This window comes from Geotrypetes seraphini, chromosome 15 (genome assembly GCF_902459505.1).
Source record: "Geotrypetes seraphini chromosome 15, aGeoSer1.1, whole genome shotgun sequence".
NCBI lineage: Eukaryota > Metazoa > Chordata > Amphibia > Gymnophiona > Dermophiidae > Geotrypetes > Geotrypetes seraphini.
In genome coordinates, this window is record NC_047098.1 from 38,487,897 (window position 1) to 38,509,333 (window position 21,437).

Here is a 21,437-nt window from a genome sequence, read left to right on the forward strand (position 1 = left end):
ACATCGGGCTCCTCATCTCCGGGGCGTCGAGCGGCACCGCAGGTACCGCAGAAGAAAAAAGCGGTACCGGTGCCATCCCTCGATGACCGCATTACGGCCATCCTTCAGGTGCAGCTTAAGGAGCAATTAGAACGACTCCTTCCTGCTATCATGACACCGAACCTTCCGGTGCCAGTCCGCACCGAGCCATCGGTACCGGTTGTGGAACAACCCGTCTCGATACCGATTGTGGAACCCGTGTTACCCGCTTCCACTGTTTCGGTACCGCTTCACCTAACCTCATCGGTATCGATGCCAGTCCTTGCACCGGAGCCGAGAGCTCACCATCAATCGGTGCAGACTTCGGCACCGGTGCGACCGATAACTTCTCCGGACACGGTATCGATGAGGTCGGGTAAGTCGGTGCGCAAAACCCGACACATGCAAACGTCGACACCTGAGTCTCGGGACCATTCTTCCCATGTCAGGGACCCTGATCTGTGGGGAGACTCAGAGGAACCCTTTCTTTCCGAAGGAGAATGTTCCTCAGAGGAGGAGGATTCGGCTGTCCCTGACCCATCCTCCAAACAGGCCACTTCCTCTTTCTCTAGTTTTTTGAAAGAGATGTGTGAGTCCTTGTCCATTCCTTTGGAGGCTGAATCCAAAAAGTCTAAAGCTTTTTTGGATGCCCTTGATTTTGATCAGCCTCCAAAGGAATTTTTGAAACTTCCCCTTCATGATATCTTGAGGGAAACTTTCTATAAGAATTTAGAGACTCCTCTAACTGTCCCAGGGGCCCCACGTAAACTGGATTCTCTATATAAGGTAATTCCCATTCCTGGGTTCGACAAACCTCAACTACCACATGAATCCTTATTTGTCGAATCCACCCTTAAAAAGACTTCAGGAGCCAGTGTATATGCATCTGTCCCTCCTGGCAGAGAAGGAAGGGCCATGGATAAATTTGGTAAGAGGCTCTACCAAAATGCTATGTTGGCAAATAGGGCTAGTAATTATGCTTTTCATTTTTCTTTTTATTTAAAGCATCTCCTTACCACCATGGCTTCTTTCGAGAAATATCTTCCTTCACGAAAGCATCCCGCTTTTCACACATGCTTGTCGTCTCTTCTCCAATTGCGTAAGTTTATGGTTAGATCAATATATGACACCTTTGAACTTACCTCCAGAGCGACAGCAATGTCAGTAGCTATGCGTCGTTTGGCCTGGCTTCGGGTATCCGAGCTTGATGTTAACCATCAAGATCGGTTAGCCAATGCCCCATGTCTAGGGGATGAGCTCTTTGGGGATTCCATGGACTCAACCACACAAAAGCTCTCTGCTCATGAGACGCGCTGGGATACCCTGCTCAAGAATAAAAAGAAGCCTCCTCTGCCAAGACCATACAGGCAGCAATTGGCCTATCAACGCCGCTTCACAGCTCGTCCATTGACTACCACTGCTCAACAACCTAGGCGTCAGAGGCAACAGCAGCGTCAGCCTCCCAGACAACAGCAGCAGCAACAAGCTGTAAAACAACCTCCTCAGCAGAAGTCACAGCCCTTTTGACTTCATTCTCCGCAGTATAGCCAGTATCCCTATTCCTGCTCTCCTGCCTCAGCCTATAGGAGGTCGACTTTCTCTGTTCCTCAGCCGGTGGGAAGTAATCACTTCGGACCAATGGGTCCTCAACATCATCCGCCACGGCTATTCTCTCAACTTTCAGACTCTTCCACCTCAAAACCTGCCAAAAGAGTCTGCTTTGAACAGTCCTCAATCGGCCCTCCTTATTCAGGAGGTCCAATCCCTCCTCATTCTGAACGCTATAGAGGAAGTTCCTCTAGATCAAAAGGGGCAGGGATTCTACTCCCGTTACTTTCTAGTTCCCAAAAAGACAGGAGATCTCAGACCCATCCTGGATCTTCGCGACCTCAACATTCATCTAGTAAAAGAAAAATTCAAGATGCTTTCTTTAGCCATCCTTTATCCCCTTCTAAATCAAAACGACTGGCTATGCTCCCTCGATCTCAAAGAGGCTTACACTCACATACCGATCAATGTAACCTCGAGACCATATCTCCGATTCATGATCAATCATTGTCATTACCAGTACAAGGTGCTGCCCTTCGGTCTTGCCTCATCTCCAAGGGTATTCACCAAATGTCTCATTGTGGTAGCGGCATTTCTACGCTCTCACCACCTGCATGTATTTCCTTACCTGGACGATTGGTTGATCAAAGCCACTTCTGCTCAAGCGGTCCTTCTGGCCACCAACCAAACCATCCAGTTTCTACAACTTCTGGGATTCGAGATCAATCTACCCAAATCTCATATCATTCCCACTCAGAGACTTCAATTCATTGGAGCGATCCTAGATACACTCCTCATGAGAGCTTTCTTACCATCCAATCGTCTCCAGACTCTTCAGTCTCTATGTCACCAGGTACTTCCTCTGCCGTCCATCTCAGCAAGACAAATGATGGTACTCTTGGGACACATGGCATCCACAGTTCATGTCACACCTCATGCCCGTCTTCACCTGCGCACTCCTCAATGGACCCTTGCTACTCAGTGGTCCCAAGCGTCGGACCCTTGCTCACGACACATATCTGTGACATCATCTCTTCGTCAGTCTCTTCAATGGTGGTTGGTATCCTCAAATCTATCCAGAGGTCTTCTGTTCCATCAGCCGCCTCATCAACTAGTCATCACCACCGACGCCTCTCTGTATGCATGGGGAGCTCACTTGAACGAGTTCCAGACTCAAGGTCTTTGGTCAGCCCAGGAGAGGAAGCATCAAATCAATTTCCTGGAACTCAGAGCGATGTTTTACGCCCTCAAGGCCTTCCAACACCTTCTCTTTCCTCAGGTCCTTCTGTTGTGCACAGACAATCAGGTTGCGATGTACTACATCAACAAACAGGGTGGGACAGGCTCTCGCCTTTTATGCCAGGAAGCCCAGAAGATATGGACTTGGGCCATAGATCACCATCTCTTCCTGAAAGCTATCTACATTCAGGGGAAACAAAATTCCTTAGCGGACAAACTCAGCAGAATTCTCCAACCTCACGAGTGGACACTCGATCCTGTAACTCTACAGTCTATCTTCGATCAATGGGGCACTCCTCAGATAGACCTCTTTGCAGCTCCTCACAATCATCAGCTGCCCCTATTCTGCTCCAGACTTTACTCTCCACACCGTCTATCAGCAGATGCTTTTCTCCTCAACTGGTCGAATCAGTTCCTGTACGCCTTCCCTCCTCTGCCTCTCATGTTGAGAACCTTGTTCAAGCTCAAGAGGGAACGAGCCACCATGATTCTGATTGCTCCGAGGTGGCCCAGGCAACATTGGTTCTCCCTTCTACTTCAACTCAGTTCCAGGGAACCTTTTCTTCTTCCTCTGTTTCCTTCTCTGCTTACGCAACAGCAGGGAACCCTTCTGCATCCCAACCTCCAGTCTCTACACCTGATGGCTTGGTATCTCTCGGGCTGAACTCGACTGATACTCTTTTATCTCAGCCCGTTCGTTCCATTCTGGATGCCTCCAGGAAACCAGCCACTCTACAATGTTACCATCAAAAGTGGACGAGGTTTTCTTCCTGGTGTCTTCTTCATCATCTTGATCCCACTTCCCTAGCGGTGGAGACGTTGTTGGATTATCTTCTTTCTTTGTCTGATTCTGGCCTGAAGTCCTCTTCCATCAGGGTCCACCTCAGTGCCATTGCAGCTTTTCATGAGCCAGTCCATGGAAAACTTCTTTCAGCTCATCCCCTGGTGTCCAGGTTCATGCGTGGGCTTTTTAATGTGAAACCACCTCTTAAAGCCCCTCCGGTTATCTGGGATCTCAATGTGGTTCTTTCAGCTTTAATGAAGCCTCCATTTGAACCTTTAGCTACTTCTCCTTTCAAATTTCTCACTTGGAAGGTACTTTTCCTTATTGCTCTTACCTCTGCCAGGAGAGTCAGTGAGCTTCATGCACTGGTTGCAGATCCACCTTTTACGGTCTTTCATCATGACAAGGTGGTTCTGCGTACACATCCAAAGTTTCTCCCCAAGGTTGTTTCTGAATTTCATCTCAACCAATCCATTGTTCTACCGGTTTTCTTTCCAAAACCTCATTCTCATTCTGGGGAACAAGCTCTGCATACTTTGGATTGTAAAAGGGCTCTTGCTTACTATCTGGAGCGTACGAAACCCCACAGATCAGTTCCCCAACTCTTTCTATCCTTTGATCCGAATAAATTGGGACGTCCTGTTTCTAAACGTACGTTGTCTAATTGGCTAGCAGCGTGCATCTCATTCTGTTATGCTCAGACCGGACTGACACTGGAAGGTTCTGTCACGGCCCATAGAGTCAGAGCAATGGCAGCATCTGTAGCTTTCCTCCGTTCCACTCCTATTGAGGAAATCTGCAAAGCTGCTACTTGGTCCTCAGTTCACACTTTTACATCTCATTATTGTCTGGATGCATTCTCCAGAAGGGATGGTCACTTCGGCCAATCTGTTTTACAAAATTTGTTTTCTTAATGGCCAACCTTCCCTCCATCCCTTTTTTTGTTAGCTTAGAGGTCACCCATCAGTCAAGAATATGCTGCCTGCTTGTCCTGGGATAAAGCACAGTTACTTACCGTAACAGGTGTTATCCAGGGACAGCAGGCAGATATTCTTGCGTCCCACCCACCTCCCCGGGTTGGCTTCTTAGCTGGCTTATACTAACTGAGGGACCGCGCGCCTCTGTCGGGCGGGAAGGCACTCGCGCGTGCGCGGTGCGGCCGAGCTAGAACTTTCTAAAAAGTTCTTAGAGTGCAATCACTCTAAAATTGTCCGTACCGGGGCTCCGTCGGTGCCGTCACCCATCAGTCAAGAATATCTGCCTGCTGTCCCTGGATAACACCTGTTACGGTAAGTAACTGTGCTATTTTGACATATTCAAACACCTTCCACGACTCATGACATGTTCCCCATAAGCCACTTTCAACATTTCATTAGCTTCTGTAGCTTTCTTTTTTTGTTTTATAAATCTTTATTCATTTTCTTATGTTACAGCAAGTGGATTACATAAGCTCAATTAAAACTTGGATATACACACTTGATAAACTCATAATAAGTATCAGTAAAACATTTTTCTTTTGAAGCAAAGTATAAAATACAGATTAATATATAAGAATTTTAAATTATATAATAAATACTGAATATAATAGTTTCCCATCCCCTCCCCCCTCCCTTCCAGTCAATAATATATATTTTTATTGTATTCTCTTCTGTTATTGGTATAATAATTTAAATTATTGAAATATTTTGTATTAACCAGAAATATGCTCCCCTCCCTTTTCCCTTCTTATCATATATTTTAATTATGGGAAAAATGTATCATTCTTTACAAAAATTTGTTAATGGTCCCCATATTTTTTGAAATTTATTCATATATCCTTTTTGTGTTGCAATAGCGAGTTCCATTTTGTATATGTGGCATACCGAGTTCCACCAGAAAATATAGTTTAATCTGTCATGTTGTTTCCAATTAAATGTGATTTGTTGTATTGCTATTCCAGTTAAAATAAATAGAAGTTTGTTATTACTTGATGAAATTTGACTTCTTGCTCTCATGGTTGTTCCAAATAATATAGTATCATATGTCAAGGCTACCGGATTTTCTAACATCCTATTAATTTGGGGCCAAATTGATTTCCAGAATGATAAGATTAATGGACAAAAGAATAAAAGATGATCTAATGTCCCAACTTCAGTATGACAGTGCCAGCATCTATTAGATCTTGAGCTATCTATTTTTTGTAAACGAACAGGGGTCCAAAAAGCTCTATGTAGAAGAAAAAACCAAGTTTGTCTCATAGATGCTGACACTGTACATTTTAACCTCCAAGACCAAAGCCGTGGCCATTGAGATGCACTAATCTGATGCTTTATCTCAATGCTCCAAATGTCTCTAAGACCATTTTTTGGTTTTTTATTTATAAATCCGGATATTATTTTATACCACTGTGCGGCTTTATGTCCTATTGAGTCCATCTGGAAACACAAGAATTCCAAACTGTGATATTTAGTGAGGTTTTTCCATTCAGGGAACCCTACCTGAATAGACTGCTTCAATTGCAACCATTTAAAATATTGTGTTTTATTAAGGCCAAAATTGTGTTGCAATTGTGAAAACTCCAGCAACTTTCCATTTTTTATTACATCATCCAAAATACGAATACCTGCTATCATCCAGTGCTTCCAGATGACTTTAAAACCGCCAATCTTGATCTTGGGGTTTAGCCATATAGTTTGAGTAGTTGATTTACTAATTGGAATATGAGTTAGATTACTTATGTATCTTATAGTTTTCCAGGTATCCATAAATATTTTATGGTCTTTGTATAACCTTGGCATTTTGATACTAATTACATGACTAAGACGTAATGGAAACATAAGCCTCCATTCCAGCCAGAACCAGTCTGGAATATTATCTGTGGGCTCTGGGAGGATCCAATACATACCATGACGTAAAATATAGGCTTGATGATACCTATAAAAGTTGGGAAAATTTACCCCTCCCTCTTTAATTGGTTTTTGCAACGACACTAGAGCAATTCTTGGTTTTTTATCAAGCCATATAAATTTTGTCAAAATCCTATTTAATTTTTTATAAAAAGAATCTTGAAAGAAAACTGGTATCATCCCCATTTGGTAGCAAACTACAGGTAGAATCATCATTTTAACTGTTTGTATTCTTCCCCACCAAGATAAATGTAAAGGATTCCATTGCTCACACATTTCTATCACTTTTTGTAATAAACATTTTTCATTAATTTTCATTGTTTCATCTATTGTTTTTGTTATCAAAATTCCAAGGTATTTAATAGACTCTTCCTTCCAAACAAAAGAGAATGTATCAAATAAACCTTGTGTATATTTAGTGGAAGAACCTCTGATTTATTCCAGTTAATTTTATATCCTGAAAAATTTCCAAATTTCTCAATCAGTTCAAGTAGATATGGAATGGTGGATTCTGGATTCCTCAAATATAATAATAAATCGTCTGCATAAGCAGATATCTTATATTCTCTGTCTGAATGAGGTATACCTTGTATCTCCTTTGCTTGTTGGATAGCTAATATTAAGGGTTCTAAAACAATATCAAACAGCAAAGGAGATAAGGGACATCCTTGTCTAACTCCTCTCTGTAGATTAAATTTTTCTGAAAACGTGTTATTAATATATAATCTAGCAGAAGGGGAGCTGTACAATGTTTGTATCATTTGTATGAATCCAGGACCTATACCAAACCATTCCATTGCCTGATACATAAAAGGCCATTCTACTCTATCAAAAGCCTTTTCTGCATCCAATGAGACAGCAAAAGTAGGCTCATTCATTTTTTTTGTTAAATATAACATATGGAATGTTAATCTGGTATTATGATATGAATGTCTCTGAGCAACGAATCCTGTTTGATGCATACCTATAATATGGGGGAGAGCATTAGCCAATCTTAACGCAAGTATTTTTGCTAATAATTTTCCATCTACATTTATTAAAGATATTGGTCTATAGTTTGAGACCAAAGTGGGATCTTTATTAGATTTTGGCAAAACAATAGTTAAAGATTCTGATATAGTGCCGTTAATACAACCTTTATTAAGTTGATATTGATAAAGATTTAATAAATAGGGTAATAAAAAATTTTTAAATGTTTTATAGAATTCAACTGTATATCCATCACCACCTGGAGCGGATCCAACTCTAAGGGATTTCAAAGCTGTTCCTAATTCTTTTAGTGATATTGGTTCTTCTAAACTTCGTTTTATATGTTCAGGAATTTTTGGACCCTCTAACATTTTTAAAAATTCTAAACCATCTTTTTCTTTATTTAAATAAGTCTTGGAAGAATAAAGAGATCTATAAAATTTTAGGAATTGTTTTAAAATAGGTTCAATTTGTGTAAGTGTGTCACCATTTTCATCTTTTATAGCAATTAATTTTGTTTTTCTTTTTTTTGCTTTAAGATAGTTTGCTAATATTCTTCCCGACTTATTTGAGTTACCATAATACAACGTTTGCTGAGAAAATAAATCTTTCCTAATCATTTTAGATGAGATCTCATTATATTTACCTTTTAGTTTTAGTAATTCTTGTTGAATAGAATATTCCCATTTTTCTATAAGTTTTGATTCTAAATTTTTAATCTCTTTTTCTAAGATTAAAAATTGTTTTTTAATCTGTTTTTTAAGAAAAGCCGAATAGGAAATTATTTGTCCTCTAATTGATGCCTTAAAAGCATCCCATAGAGTTTCTCTATTAATCTCATCTTTGTCATTTATTTGAAAAAATTCTTTCATTTTTATTAGAAGATTTTCACAAAAAATTGGATCAGCTAACAATGTATTATCTAACTTCCAAATTGGTCTATTATTGTTTTGATCTATAATTTTAATTTTGATCCATACTCCACCATGATCAGATAAAATAATAGGATCAATAGCAGCCTGTGTCACCTGATGTGCTAGATGATTTGAAATAAAAATATAATCTATTCTTGAAAAAGAATTATGAACATGAGAACAGAAAGAAAATTCCCGACCATCAAAATGAAGTATTCGCCATATATCTGCTAAATCGCAAGATTGAATCAAATTTTCTAATCCCATAGATTTCATAACTCTACTTGGGTTTTTATCCAATAAAGGATCCATTACAGCACTGAAATCCCCTGCTACTATAAGATTTGAAGTAGCCAGTGGTAAAATTAGTTGTTGAAGAGTTTTAAAGAATTCATTTTGGTTCGAATTAGGGGCGTATATATTAAACAACGTCATGGTAGTATTTCCCATATTCATTTCTACAATTACCCATCTTCCATGAATATCTGAAGCTTTTAATTTGAATGTAGCAGAGCATTTTTTATTTACTAGAATAGCAACACCCGCTTTTTTCCCTACAGCTGGTGAGAAAAAACAATGTTTGACCCAACCTCCTTCTAGCTTAATAGATTCAATATGTGAAAGGTGGGTCTCTTGTATAAAGCATATATCTGTATTTTGCCTCTTTAAAAATAATAGTGCTTTTTTCCTTTTTATCATATGATTTAGACCATTAACATTTAAGGACATTATTTTAAGATCCATTTATCTTTTTTTTTTTTTTAATTTTTTAGATAATAAACAATAAATGATTTTAAGATAAAAATTTTCCCAATAATTTAAATATTTTGTATCTTTTCCCCCCCCCCCCTTCACCTATCCTTTTCTTATATATCTCCCTTCTATTCCCTCCTATCCCTCCCATCCCTCCCTTTTTAATTACGAAAACTTGGATACGCAGATTGAGGTTAGATTTAAATAACTCCCTCAAGCTATTAATTAATTTATCTAAATTACTACCAAAAAAAATTATTATTATTATTTTTTTTTTTTAAATCAAAGTAATCAAAGTAATATATGAAAATCTTGGTAATAAAACATTTTTCATTAATTTGGTCATTCTTAAAATATAAAATATTTTTTTTATCCATTTTTGTATATTTTTAAGTTTATAAGGATAACTCATTCCAAATGAAATAAAATATAAAAATATATTATCATATTATATAAAAAAATTTTATATAATATTTTAAATTTGATAATCAATTTATAAAACTTAAGTAATTAAGTAATTAATATATTCATCTTCTATTTTCATGTGCATTTTTATACAATAATATGTTTTTTAGGAACATTTCATATAGAGATCAAAAAGAAATTCATTTTTTACATTACTAATATTTCTAAGTATCAGATTTTGTTATTTCATCCAACTAAACCCATAGGATTTGAATGAACATCGGTGCATTTTAAAATTATCAATTTTGTATGAGGAATATATATTTATTTTATATGAGGAATAAATATGAGGCATAAGGGAATCCTTAAAGTAAAATCAAAAACTTGTCAGGCAAACTTGCGTTTCAAATTTTATATATTTTTCTATTGAAACGCAATGTAATGTATTTGAAACCCAAGTTTAGCCGGAAGCACCGCCTCTTACAGGAAATCATTCGATTAAACCAGACATAATATGATTGGAGGATGGCTTTCTTTCCTCTCTATACTCCGCCCTCAATATTTTCTATCCAATCAGCACATCCCTTATTCTTTTGTCAAAGAGAAAATCATCCTTCGTCATCATTTCAAGATGGATCTCTGTCTAATTCACATTCTTGCATGTTTAAAAGTTCTAGAATTGAATCTTGTGGATTTCTTCTTTGCTTCTTGTTGAGAACGTTGCATGTTGTTTAAATTTTTAATTCGATCCTCGTGCAAATTTTCCGTTGTCTTGAAAGTTTTGAATCTTTAACCGATGTTTTCAAATTTTCTTCTATATTGAAAGATTTATTTCCTATATAAGTATATATAAGTTTATAAGTATTAAAAGTAGCCATCAAATGTCTTTAAGTTGTCATTGGTTGATCGTGTTGATCCAGAAATTCCTGTAGTTTTTTGGGGTCCATAAAGTTTTGAGTTTTGTTAGCGATAGTAACTTTCATTACCGCTGGTTAAAGGAGTCCAAACCTAGCTCCTAAAGATCTCAGTTGGGGTCTCATGTCCAGAAATTGTTTTCTTTTTGATGCTGTTTCTTTCGCAAAATCTGGGACAATATGTATTTTTGAGTCTTGGCATTTGAGATTTTTGTTTTCCTTGGCTAGTTGACATATTTCTATTGCTTGTTGATGCCTTAAAAGTTTAAATATTAAAGTCCTTGGTCCCGTTTGCGTATTATTTCTTTGTGTTGGAATCCTGTGTGCTCTTTCGATTTCTAATTCTGTTTTAAATTTTAGTGGCAATATTTTAGGTAGAAATTTTTCCAGAAAGGCAATCGGATCGTTTTTTTCCACTCCTTCCGGTAGTCCAATAATTCTTAAATTATTCCTTCGTTCACGATTCCGGCTGTCTTCAAGATTTCTTTTAATTTCTGTCACCTCTTTCCATATGGTTTTGCTGTATCTCATATCTATGTTTAGTTGCTCTGCATTATCTTCCAATGTAGAAATTCTGTTTTCTGTCATGTCCACTCTTTTTGTAAGGATTGCGGCTTCTTCAATCGCTTTTTGTAGTTTTTTATTACTATCTAAGACAATTTCTTTTATTTGTCTCAGTTCTTCCATAACGTCTGGATTTTTTTCCGATAGCAGCAGCATTTTAGATGGTGTAACCGGCTCTGGTTTCGATCTCTTATTGCTTCCTGTTCCAGATACTCCGGCACCCAAATCAGCTTTATTTTGTTTACTAGAAGCCATGTTCTGTTATATTTCAGTGATTTCTTTTAAAAATAAATTTTTTTTTTGGTAGTATTTCTTATATATATAGCTTGTCTATGCGGAGCTACTCTCTCACCCAACCATCAGAGTTCGCGTCCAAGCCACGCCCCCTTCTGTAGCTTTCTTACCCAAATTAAAACAGAACTTCACGCTGTAGCACTGCTTATTGAGGTCACACATGATGAAAAATAGCCGATCACGAAAACACACTTTCACAAAAACTGCTGTAGCTCGGAGACGAAAACAGATACAGTATCGACAAACGGAAAAAAGGAGGTTGCACATGATGTTTCAAGCTACTCAATGCCCACCTAGCGTGTCTGAAAAGAACATCCAACGGTGCGCAATTCAAACTGTTATGGAACTTTTTGAACAAATCTCGTACATTCCAGTTCAGTGTGCTGTTTGTAGTCCTTGATACTATCAAGTGAAATCAGTGCTTCACATCCCATAATTTCCAGGATAGGGTTGCAGAAATCCAGGACTAGTTCAGAATCTCCATCCTGGAACTGGGTAACTTTTCAGCTCTAAAGGATTACATATAAGTTTCTCGCTTGATTGTTCACATGTGTTTTTTACTTATACAAATTTATTTTCCATGTGCTTTTTTGTGTAGGTGTCATGTACTTACAGGGATGTTATAGATGTATCTGTATGCATTGGGGTTTTTTGTATAAACAGTGTCCCAGCAGTAGGCGTCCTACCACTGTCTAACCAGCCAATCGGGATGCACATTTTCAGAAAAAAACCTACCTGAGGCAGGTGGCCTACACTGTAGGCATTTTCAAGGGTCTAGAGCAGGGGTCTGCAACCTTTAAGACATAAAGAGCCACTTGGACCCGTTTTCGAAAAGAAAAAAAAACTTGGAGCCGCAAAACCATTATAAAACAAATCTAACACTGCATATATTGTTTCTTATCTTAATGCTATATACAGGATCACTAAATTGAAAATAAAATCATTTTTCCTACCTTTGCTATTTGGTGATTTCATGAGTCTCTGGTTGCACTTTCTTCTTCTGACTGTGCATCCAATCTTTCTTCCTTTCTTTCAGCCTCCTGTATGTTTCCTCTCCTCCAGACCTCATTCTCTCCCCCAACTTTTTCTTTCTGTCTCCCTGTTCCCCCTTCTTTCTGTCTCCGTGCCCTCCCCCAAGCCACTCGGTTTGCTGCCACCGCAATCGGGGAACAGCCCCCAAGCCACCGCCGTCCCAAGCTTTCCCTGCAGAAGTGTTGCGCTGACCAGCATTCCGCTCCCTGACGTCAATTCTGACGTAGGAGAGGAAGTTCCGGGCCAACAAGGCATTTCTACTCATTCCATCCAGCCTGAGCCCCATCTCTCCTTGATCCAGCATTTCCCTTCTGTGTCTGTCAGAATTACCATTCCACCTATTTTCCAGCATCACCCTTCTTTGTGTCCATCTCACCTATATCCCTATCTCACCACTTTTTCAGAATCTTCATTTGTCTCTGTCCTTATCTTTACGCCATGTTCACCATTTGCCCTTTCAATGTCTTTATCTCCCCCCCCCCACTTTTTCAGCATTACTTCTATGTCTCTATTTCACCTCCTCTTCATGTCCCCTCTGTATCTCTATCCTTATTCAGTAGGTCCTGCTTACCCTTTCTCTTCTTTGTGTCACTATCTCCATTTTCAGCTTTCCCCCCCTTTTCCTTTGTTACTGCACCCTGTAGCTAGAATCTTTCCACCCTCCCTCCACTCCGGCCCAGCCCAGTATGAAAGATTTCCTTTTGTTTCCCTCCCCTCTCTCTTTCTCTCTCTCTTCTCCTCCCTCACCCACGAGTCCTGCATCTGGCCCTCTCCCTTCTATCTGCACCCGGCAACACCCCCTGCTCCGCGGCTCTCTTCAGCAACTCGTCAGCAGCAGTGATCAAGACAAGCTGCCGACATCGAGGCCTTCCCTCTATGAGTCCCGCCTTTGTGGAAAAAGGAAGTTGAAACAAGCGGGACTCGCAGAGGGTAGGCCCCGACGTCAGAAGCTTGTGTCGATCACTGCTGCTGAGTTGCCGAAGAGAGCCGCGGAGCAGGGGATGTGGCCGGAAGCAGGTAGAAAGGAGAGGGAGATAGGAAGGCTGTAGATCTCCGGAGCATGACACCGACCCCGGCCAGGATGATTTCTTTTTCAGGCGTGCACCTTACAAGTCCAGCGTCGCGGCGGGAAATAGCCATGCTGAGCAGTGAGCTCAGCACTACACAGATGAAAGCCTTGCTTGCTGATTGGTCCGGCGGCACGGCGGGGCGGGGCCGCCGGACCAATCAGCAAACAAGGCTTTCATCTGTGGATGTGCTGAGCTCACTGCTCAGCATGGCTATTTCCCGCTGCGACGCCGGACTTGTAAGCTGCATGCCTGCGTGACACACTACCGGAGCCGCAGCAAAGGTGGAAAAGAGCCGCATGCGGCTCTGGAGCCGCAGGTTGCCGACCCCCGGTCTAGAGAGATGAGTAGGAACACCTAAGCTTTCCCGAGGGAGATTCCCTTGCCACTATCAGCTCAGCAGCAACATAATTTTCTAACCGGCATCTATGCCGGTTACATAATTGGGGTGGTTAGGTGGAGTTATGCATCTCTCCCTTAGGGCATATATGATTCTGTGTAGGATGCCGGTGTGAGATTCTCAGCCTCTTCTTAGGCGGCTGCAGAAACTGGCATCCTATACAGAATTTCCCCCATGTGACTCCAGAGGTAGGTGGTTTTCTTGCCAAAACACAGGCTATGTCACATCATTCTACATGTTAATGTGGTTCTATGACAATAAAACTTGGAGTTTATATTGAACTTTAGTCCATCTTCTTTCTCTACTTTGTCATTGTGTTCTAACCCCAAAATAAACATGTTCAAACCACTGAGCCACTCAACACTGATGTTCATGAATAACAATGGTCAACAATATTGAAGTACTGTCTGTCTATCTATCTAGTACCTGTTTTATAGTAATCTCTTTAAATAATTGCTGATGACTTCAGATTGATAAAATACTTTTCTTGTTTGGTAACAATTTCACTTTTTTAACCTTTTATTACTAGTTCCTGTCCAAGATTTGTTTGGGAAAAATAGAATGGCAACATTATCTCACCAAGGAAAAACAATGGATAATAGTAGGTAGGAAAAAATGATACTGCTTTTGATTTTTTAAATCAAATTTTAAGAAACTTTTGCTGGCTTTTACAAAGCTGTAGTTGAGGTTTTATACTGTGAGCTAGCTGGGTGAATGCTCCGAAGCTCATAGAAACCATGGCTTTGTAAATGGAGCCATTTATATTTTCATGTTTTCATACATTATAGTTTGCATTTTTTATATAATAATATCAGACTGCCTAATTATAACATTTGGATACATTCTCTAGCTGATTACATGTTAAATCAACTTCTTTAGTAACTCTCCAGACCGGCCCAGTTCACTGGGAATCACGTCCATTTTGTCTGCAGCCTCAAGTGACCTTCCCCCTGTATTGGAGAGACAGGAGCAGGTTTCTGCTGGGTCCACTGCTTTGGCAGTGAGTCACATTGGGCTGCAAGGGGGTTTTTCTCCTGATTTTGTTTTAGCCTTGTGCAAGGCTTATCTTCAGGTGGCCGGGAGAAGAGAAAGACTTTTCAGCAGACATTGGTCAGGTGGTTGGACCTCAAAGCGGTAGTCCCAGTGCCTCCTCAGGAGCTTCGCACCGTCAAGTACTCCATTTACTTCATGGTGCCCTAGCAAAAGGGATCTTTTCGGCCCATTTTGGATCTCAAAGGTGTCTACAGTGCTCTCCCAGTGGAAACCCTGAATTCGGTAATTCTGGCCATTCAGCCTGGGAAATTTCTGACTTCTCTCGATCTGACAGAGGCCTATCTGCATGTTCCTTTTTGGACCTCTCATCAGTGCTTCCTACACTTTGCGATTTTGGGAGAGCTTTATCAGTTTTGTTCACTTCCCTTTGGTCTAGCTATGGTGCCACACACTTTCACCAAGATTATTATTTGTGATGGCAGCTGCCTTCTGCAAAGGAGGGCATTCTGGTGCACCCCTATCTGGACGATTGGTTAAATCTAGCGAAGTTGTTACAGGAGAGTATGGAGTTTCCCAGATCCTGGGCTGGGAGGTCAACCTGTCCAAGAGCCAGTTGACTCTGTCTCAGTGATTGGCATATCTCGGCGTTCTTTTTGACTCCAGCTTGGAGAGAGTTTTCCTTCCGGAGGCCAGAGTGTGCAAATTGCAGATGCAGATTCCCTCTCTGATGGCTTGCCGATGTCCGCTGGTGCAAGCCTTTCTGTAGGTCTTGGGGTTTATGGCAGCCTCCTTGGAAGTGGTCCAGTGGGCTCATGCTGACATGTATCCTCTTAAGTATGTGCTGTTTTGGCGGTGGTCACCAAAGATGCAAGATCTGGCCTCGCTGGTCCCACTCGGGGGTTAAGAACATAATAACATAAGAAGTTGCCTCCGCTGAGGTAGACCAGAGGTCCATCTCGCCCAGCGGTCCGCTCCCGCGGCGGCCCATCAGGTTCTTTGCCTGAGCAGTGGTCCCTGACTAGCTTTATAACCTATCTCTACTCCTATTCCTGTAACTTACCTCTACTCCTATCCCTATAACCCATCTCTACACTTATCTATACCCCTCAATCCCTTTGTCCTCTAGGAACCTATCCAAGCCTTCCTTGAAGCCCTGTACAGTGCTCCTATCTACCTCTGGAAGCACATTCCATGTATCCACCACCCTCTGGGTGAAAAAGAACTTCCTAGCGTTTGTTCTAAACCTGTCCCCTTTCAATTTCTCCGAGTGACCCCTTGTACTTGTAGTCCCCCTTAGTTTGAAAAATCTGTCCCTGTCTACTTTCTCTATGCCTTTCAGGATCTTGAAGGTTTCTATCATGTCTCCCCTAAGTCTCCGCTTTTCCAGGGAGAACAGTCCTAACTGTTTCAATCTGTCAGTATATGAGAGATTTTCCATACCCTTTATCAGCTTAGTTGCTCTTCTCTGAACTCCCTCAAGTACCGCCATGTCCTTTTTGAGGTACGGCGACCAGTACTGGACACAGTATTCCAGATGCGGCCGCACCATTGCACGATATAGTGGCAGGATGACTTCCTTCGACCTGGTGGTGATACCCTTTTTAATGATACCCAACATTTTGTTTGCTTTCTTCGAGGCTGTGGCGCACTGCGCTGACTCCTTCAGTGTTGTGTCTACCATCACTCCCAGGTCTCTTTCAAGGTTACTTACCCCTAGTAGTGATCCCCCCATTTTGTAGCTGAACATCGGGTTCTTTTTCCCCACATGCATGACCTTGCATTTCCCTATGTTGAAGCTCATTTGCCACTTTTTGGCCCACTCTTCCAGTGTCGTTAGATCCTTTTGGAGATCTTCGCAGTCTTTCATGGTTTTAACCCTGCTGTATAGTTTGGTGTCATCCGCAAATTTAATGACCTCACATTTTGTTCCCACCTCTAGGTTGTTTATGTAGACATTGAACAGGAGCGGTCCCAGCACTGACCCCTGCGGAACCCCACTCGTGACCCATTTCCAGTCTGAGTAATGTCCCTTTATTCCAACCCTCTGCTTCCTGTCCACCAGCCAGTTTTTGATCCATTGGTGGACCTCCCCTTGCATCCCGTTAGTTCGATGCAGCCTACACTGGGGGCTTCAGTCTTCCAAACTGGTTCAGAGTGACTCTCAATCAGCCCCAGTGGACAGTGCTTCTCACGGACACCATCCTCCTTAGTTGGGGAGCTTAATGTCTTGGTCGCTCAGCTCAGGGCTGCTGGTCTCTGGTGGAGGCGTCCTGGTTGTAGCCACACTGCAGTTTGAGGCCGGGACTCAGCAGTGCTCTCAGTGGCTATACACAAAAAGTGCACCGGAGTGTGACCCGGACTGGAGTCACCCTGCAGGTTTTATCAAGGAACTGGAATCAAACACAAACATGGCTGTAGCATGGCAACATGAAAAATTTACTATACAAAAATAAAGTCAGACTGTTCCACAAATCAAAAATGGCTCCAAGCTGAACAAAATAAATAACTGTCACAAAACAAAAATGGCCAGAGGGAAACTCTGGCAGCTCTCAGGATTTCTTACTTTTACCCAAAGTTTGTTTCCACCCAAGTCTGCTCCCAAGCAGAGCTCAGGTAAGTGCGGTTCACAACTCTCCAAACAGTCCTTGCAAAAATTATGTTTTTCACCTTGCAGTCTTCCTGGTCTCAAAACCATAAACCAAAAAGCAATCTCCAGCCTAACAATATATCCGGGCTGGGCACAGAGGAGTGGTCTAAGTTTGCCTTTCCAAAAAGCGCACACACAGCTTTCAAAACTCCCTCCCGGGTGTCAGCAAACTTCTCCCCCCAACTCTCTCTGAGTTTCACAAGCAAAACACAGTCCAGAAAGATGACTGGAAGCAGGAAAAAGAATCCAGTCACAAAAATTAGAAATCCACAAAAACTCACAGTCTTTGCTTAGTCCTTGAACATGGTTGCCAAGCCCACTTCCATTGGTTCTGGAAACCCAGCTAGCTCCTCATCAGGCAGTTCTCCCTGAAGTTCCATGGGAGTTTCTTCCTCTGGTACTGGTAGTTCTGGAGGTATTCTAGCTTCTTCTACCTCCATGGGTGTACAGCCATTACCCCTGCTTGAGCCTGTGAGGTCCTCAGGAGAGAGAGACCTCAGCATTCTCCCAATCCTGCCTAACAGCTTATTCCAGACTGTTGGCTTTTCTAGAGAAGGGACACCCTGCTCTGCCTGAGTCAGCAGGGAACCGATCTCTCTTGGTCCCCCAGTGGTGACCTGGATACAGGTTTCTCTGAGGGTTCTCAGTTCTAGCTTCATTCTGGCTCCCCCTGGTGGACAGCCAGGAAACCACCGTGACCAAGGTAGGTACGGATCCCGCCTGGTCACATGGTCAAGCAATGTTCTGGAGACCAGAGCCATTTGGCTAGCTTAAGTGGAATGCTTAAGTCCTTACTGGAGGGCAAGTTAGTTTGAGTTCTCTCAGACAATGCCAGCAGTGACCTATGTCACTCGTCAGGGGGGCACCAAAAGTCTTCTGGTGGCGCTAGATACCTTTCTGCTCATGGAGTGGGTAGAGGCTCATCTTCAGGTCATCTTGGCTTCCCACATTGCCAGTGGGGACAATGTTCAGGCAGATTTTCCCAGTTGTCATGTGCTGGCTCCCAGCAAATGGTGTCTCAGCCTTCAAGTTAATTGTTCAGTCCTGGGGTCGGCTGATCATGGATCTCATGGCCATAAGTGTCAGCACAAAAGCACCAAGGTTCTTCAGTCGCCAAGGGATTACCAGGCCGAGGGGCTGGATGCTCTGTTGCAGGACAGCCGGCTGTATATCTTTCCTTCCATGGTCTCTGGTGGGCAGAGTTCTTCTCCAGATTGCCCAGCACTCAGACCATGTGATTCTCATGGCTCCGGACTGGCCCAGGCGCCCATGGTACACGGATCTGGTTCATCTGCTAGTGGCAGGTCCTCTCCCGCTAACCCTCTTGCCCATTCTTCTGTCTGAGGGTCCATTTCCACAGTTCATTCCAGGTCCCTTTTATCTTACGACTTGGCTCTTGAAAGAGGCTCACCTCGGGAAGAGGGGATGTTCCGATATGGCGATCTCCACTTTCTTGGGATTGCAGAGAATTTCCGCTCTCGGGCTTATGTCTGTATTTGGCATCTTTTTGGAGAGTAGTGTTCTGCGCGTGGTGTGGTTCCCCTTCGAGCTCCTGGAGTTTCTGCAGGATGGCCTGGAGCGAGGCCTTGCCTAGTCTTCCCTTTGGATGCAGATTGCAGCTTTGTCTCCATGCTCGTGCATCCTCCATTTGAGCCTCTCGACACTTGTCATTGAAGGACCTTACTCTTAAGGCGGTTTTCTTGGTGTGGCTGTTCAGGCATGTTGGGGCACGGTGTTTGGTGAGCGTGTTCTTCTGGCAGCTCTTCAAGGGTCCCATGGGTACCCTAATATCTAATAGCATGGGTACTCTAATATCTAATAGCACAGCTAGGGGCCTACAGAATCATAGTTCACTGTATAAATTAAGCTATAATTTACAACAAACTAAACTTAAGGAAAAACAGTTTGGGGGTATCCCAGAAGAAGCAACAATTCAGGTAAATCTTAATTCTTTATTGTGTAAAAATATAGTAGACTAACATATCTACTGCTGAGTCTAAAGTAGTAGTCTATGTGGAGAATCTTTCTCAGTTTCAACTAATCACTTTCACTGCTTTGGTGCATCCCATCCGTTTTTGTGCCAGTCTGGAAGGACACTAAAGAAGGAGAAATTAAGTCCTTACCTGCTAATTTTCTTTCTTTTAGTCTCTCCAGATCGGCACAGACCCCGCCCAGTCATTTTGTTCGGTATTTTCGCGAAGAGTATGGGTTTTTTCTGCGTGATTTGGTTGTTGCTGGTTGTTTTGGGGAGTTGAAAGAGCAGAAGCATTTGGTTCGACTGGTTTTGCTGGCGAACTGTAGAACATTCTGAAAGGTTCTTGTTCTAATCAGTATCCAACAGTGTCTCCTGGTCTGATTTGGGACTGTTCCTTGGTCTTCTCCATGTGAGTATCGAGTTGTATGTTCTGGTTTAGCCTAGTGATTTCTGCATGGCTATTCGTAAAGACTGATTGTAAGAGGGATTGCACAGCCCACTTGTACTGTAGCCAAAAGTTAGTGTCTTAGTCTCCACCTTCTGGCAGAGGAGTGTTAAACCCATCTGTTTCTGTGCCGGTCTGGAGGGACCTAAAGAAAGAAAATTAGCAGGTAAGGAACTAATTTCTCCTTTTTCAATATCAAGCTTCATACCTTTTAGCTAATTATAATTATTCATATATAACATGAAAGTATGCTTGGGAGGAAGGATTGTTGTGGCTATGTTATCCGTGGGAGGTGCAAGACTTTGGCATGCCCTGCCAGGTGTTCTGCGATTTTGTACTGCCAGAATGGGTTTTAAGAAAATGCTGAAGACAATTGTTTGTAAGTGCCTTTCTGAACTGAGATTTTACATAATGTAACTGCTAATGTTTTATCTGATTAATGATCAAATTTTATGGTATAGTTTTTTGAAACTAGTTAAAATGTTTGTTTGTCTAACATTTATGACTATGATTATGTAAACTGTATAGATAATATACAGTATATAAATTTTTTAATATATAAATATGTACATTTTACAGGTTAAAAGGTGAAAAACAGAATATGAATGCTGGAATTTGGAAAGGAAATGATTGTCTGTTTCCAAGCAGAACAGATTTCATGTCTGATACAGAAATGGTTCATGGCCAGATCAGTACTTTGGGAAATATTTGGCAACAAAGGAGCTGTGAACCTTGTAAAACAAGGACAACTGCCTCTGAAAAAATGTATTCATCAACAGCACAATGGCCTCTAATATCTAATAGCACAGCTAGGGGCCTACAGAATCATAGTTCACTGTATAAATTAAGCTATAATTTACAACAAACTAAACTTAAGGAAAAACAGTTTGGGGGTATCCCAGAAGAAGCAACAATTCAGGTAAATCTTAATTCTTTATTGTGTAAAAATATAGTAGACTAACATATCTACTGCTGAGTCTAAAGTAGTAGTCTATGTGGAGAATCTTTCTCAGTTTCAACTAATCACTTTCACTCTTCTATTTAAAGTTAGTTCCCAGAATGCAAGTGAAAATCAAAGAAAATGATAGTTCTCTACGAATCATACCTGCAGTCATCGAATGCATGAAGCTTTGGAGTGAATATACTTATAAAGTACCATTGTTGTTTGAAGTGTTAGGTATGTAAAGTTTCAAACAAGTAACAGAAATTTGTAAAATTATAGAGAATGATCTAAATAGGTGTCCTGTATTCTCTTTCCATGGATTTGCATTATTTGAATGGTAACTCCTTAGATTATTTGGTTTTGGTTGCATATTCATTATATAAATTTTTAAGACTTTATCCAAGGCAGATTATTGCAGCCTTGAAGGCAATGAAACTCACAACAGCAATTCCCAATCCACTTCATGAAAATGTTCTTAAGCATCACATTACTAAAGTGGGTCCCTTCATTCATCTTATGGTTGAAGCGAGTCTCTTCCAAGGCCTTGTTCACCCCTCCTGGAAAACTGCTATCATACATCCTAAGCTCAAGGATCCAAAAAAGACCATTACCTCATGCTCTATTGCCAGTTTCCCATTTGTGGCAAAG

General features: G+C 41.5%; 1 protein-coding gene across 2 annotated transcripts in view; it reads left to right on the forward strand.

Annotated features, from left to right (window-relative positions):
• Positions 1 to 21,437, forward strand: part of SPATA22 (spermatogenesis associated 22) — an 84,267-nt gene that overhangs the window by 57,523 nt on the left and 5,307 nt on the right. For both annotated transcript variants that reach the window (XM_033922469.1, XM_033922470.1), the window contains 3 exons: positions 14,316 to 14,391; positions 20,426 to 20,765; positions 20,894 to 21,023. In XM_033922469.1, the coding sequence (XP_033778360.1) occupies positions 14,316 to 14,391; positions 20,426 to 20,765; positions 20,894 to 21,023 (546 nt within the window). The remainder of the gene's footprint in view (positions 1 to 14,315; positions 14,392 to 20,425; positions 20,766 to 20,893; positions 21,024 to 21,437) is intronic.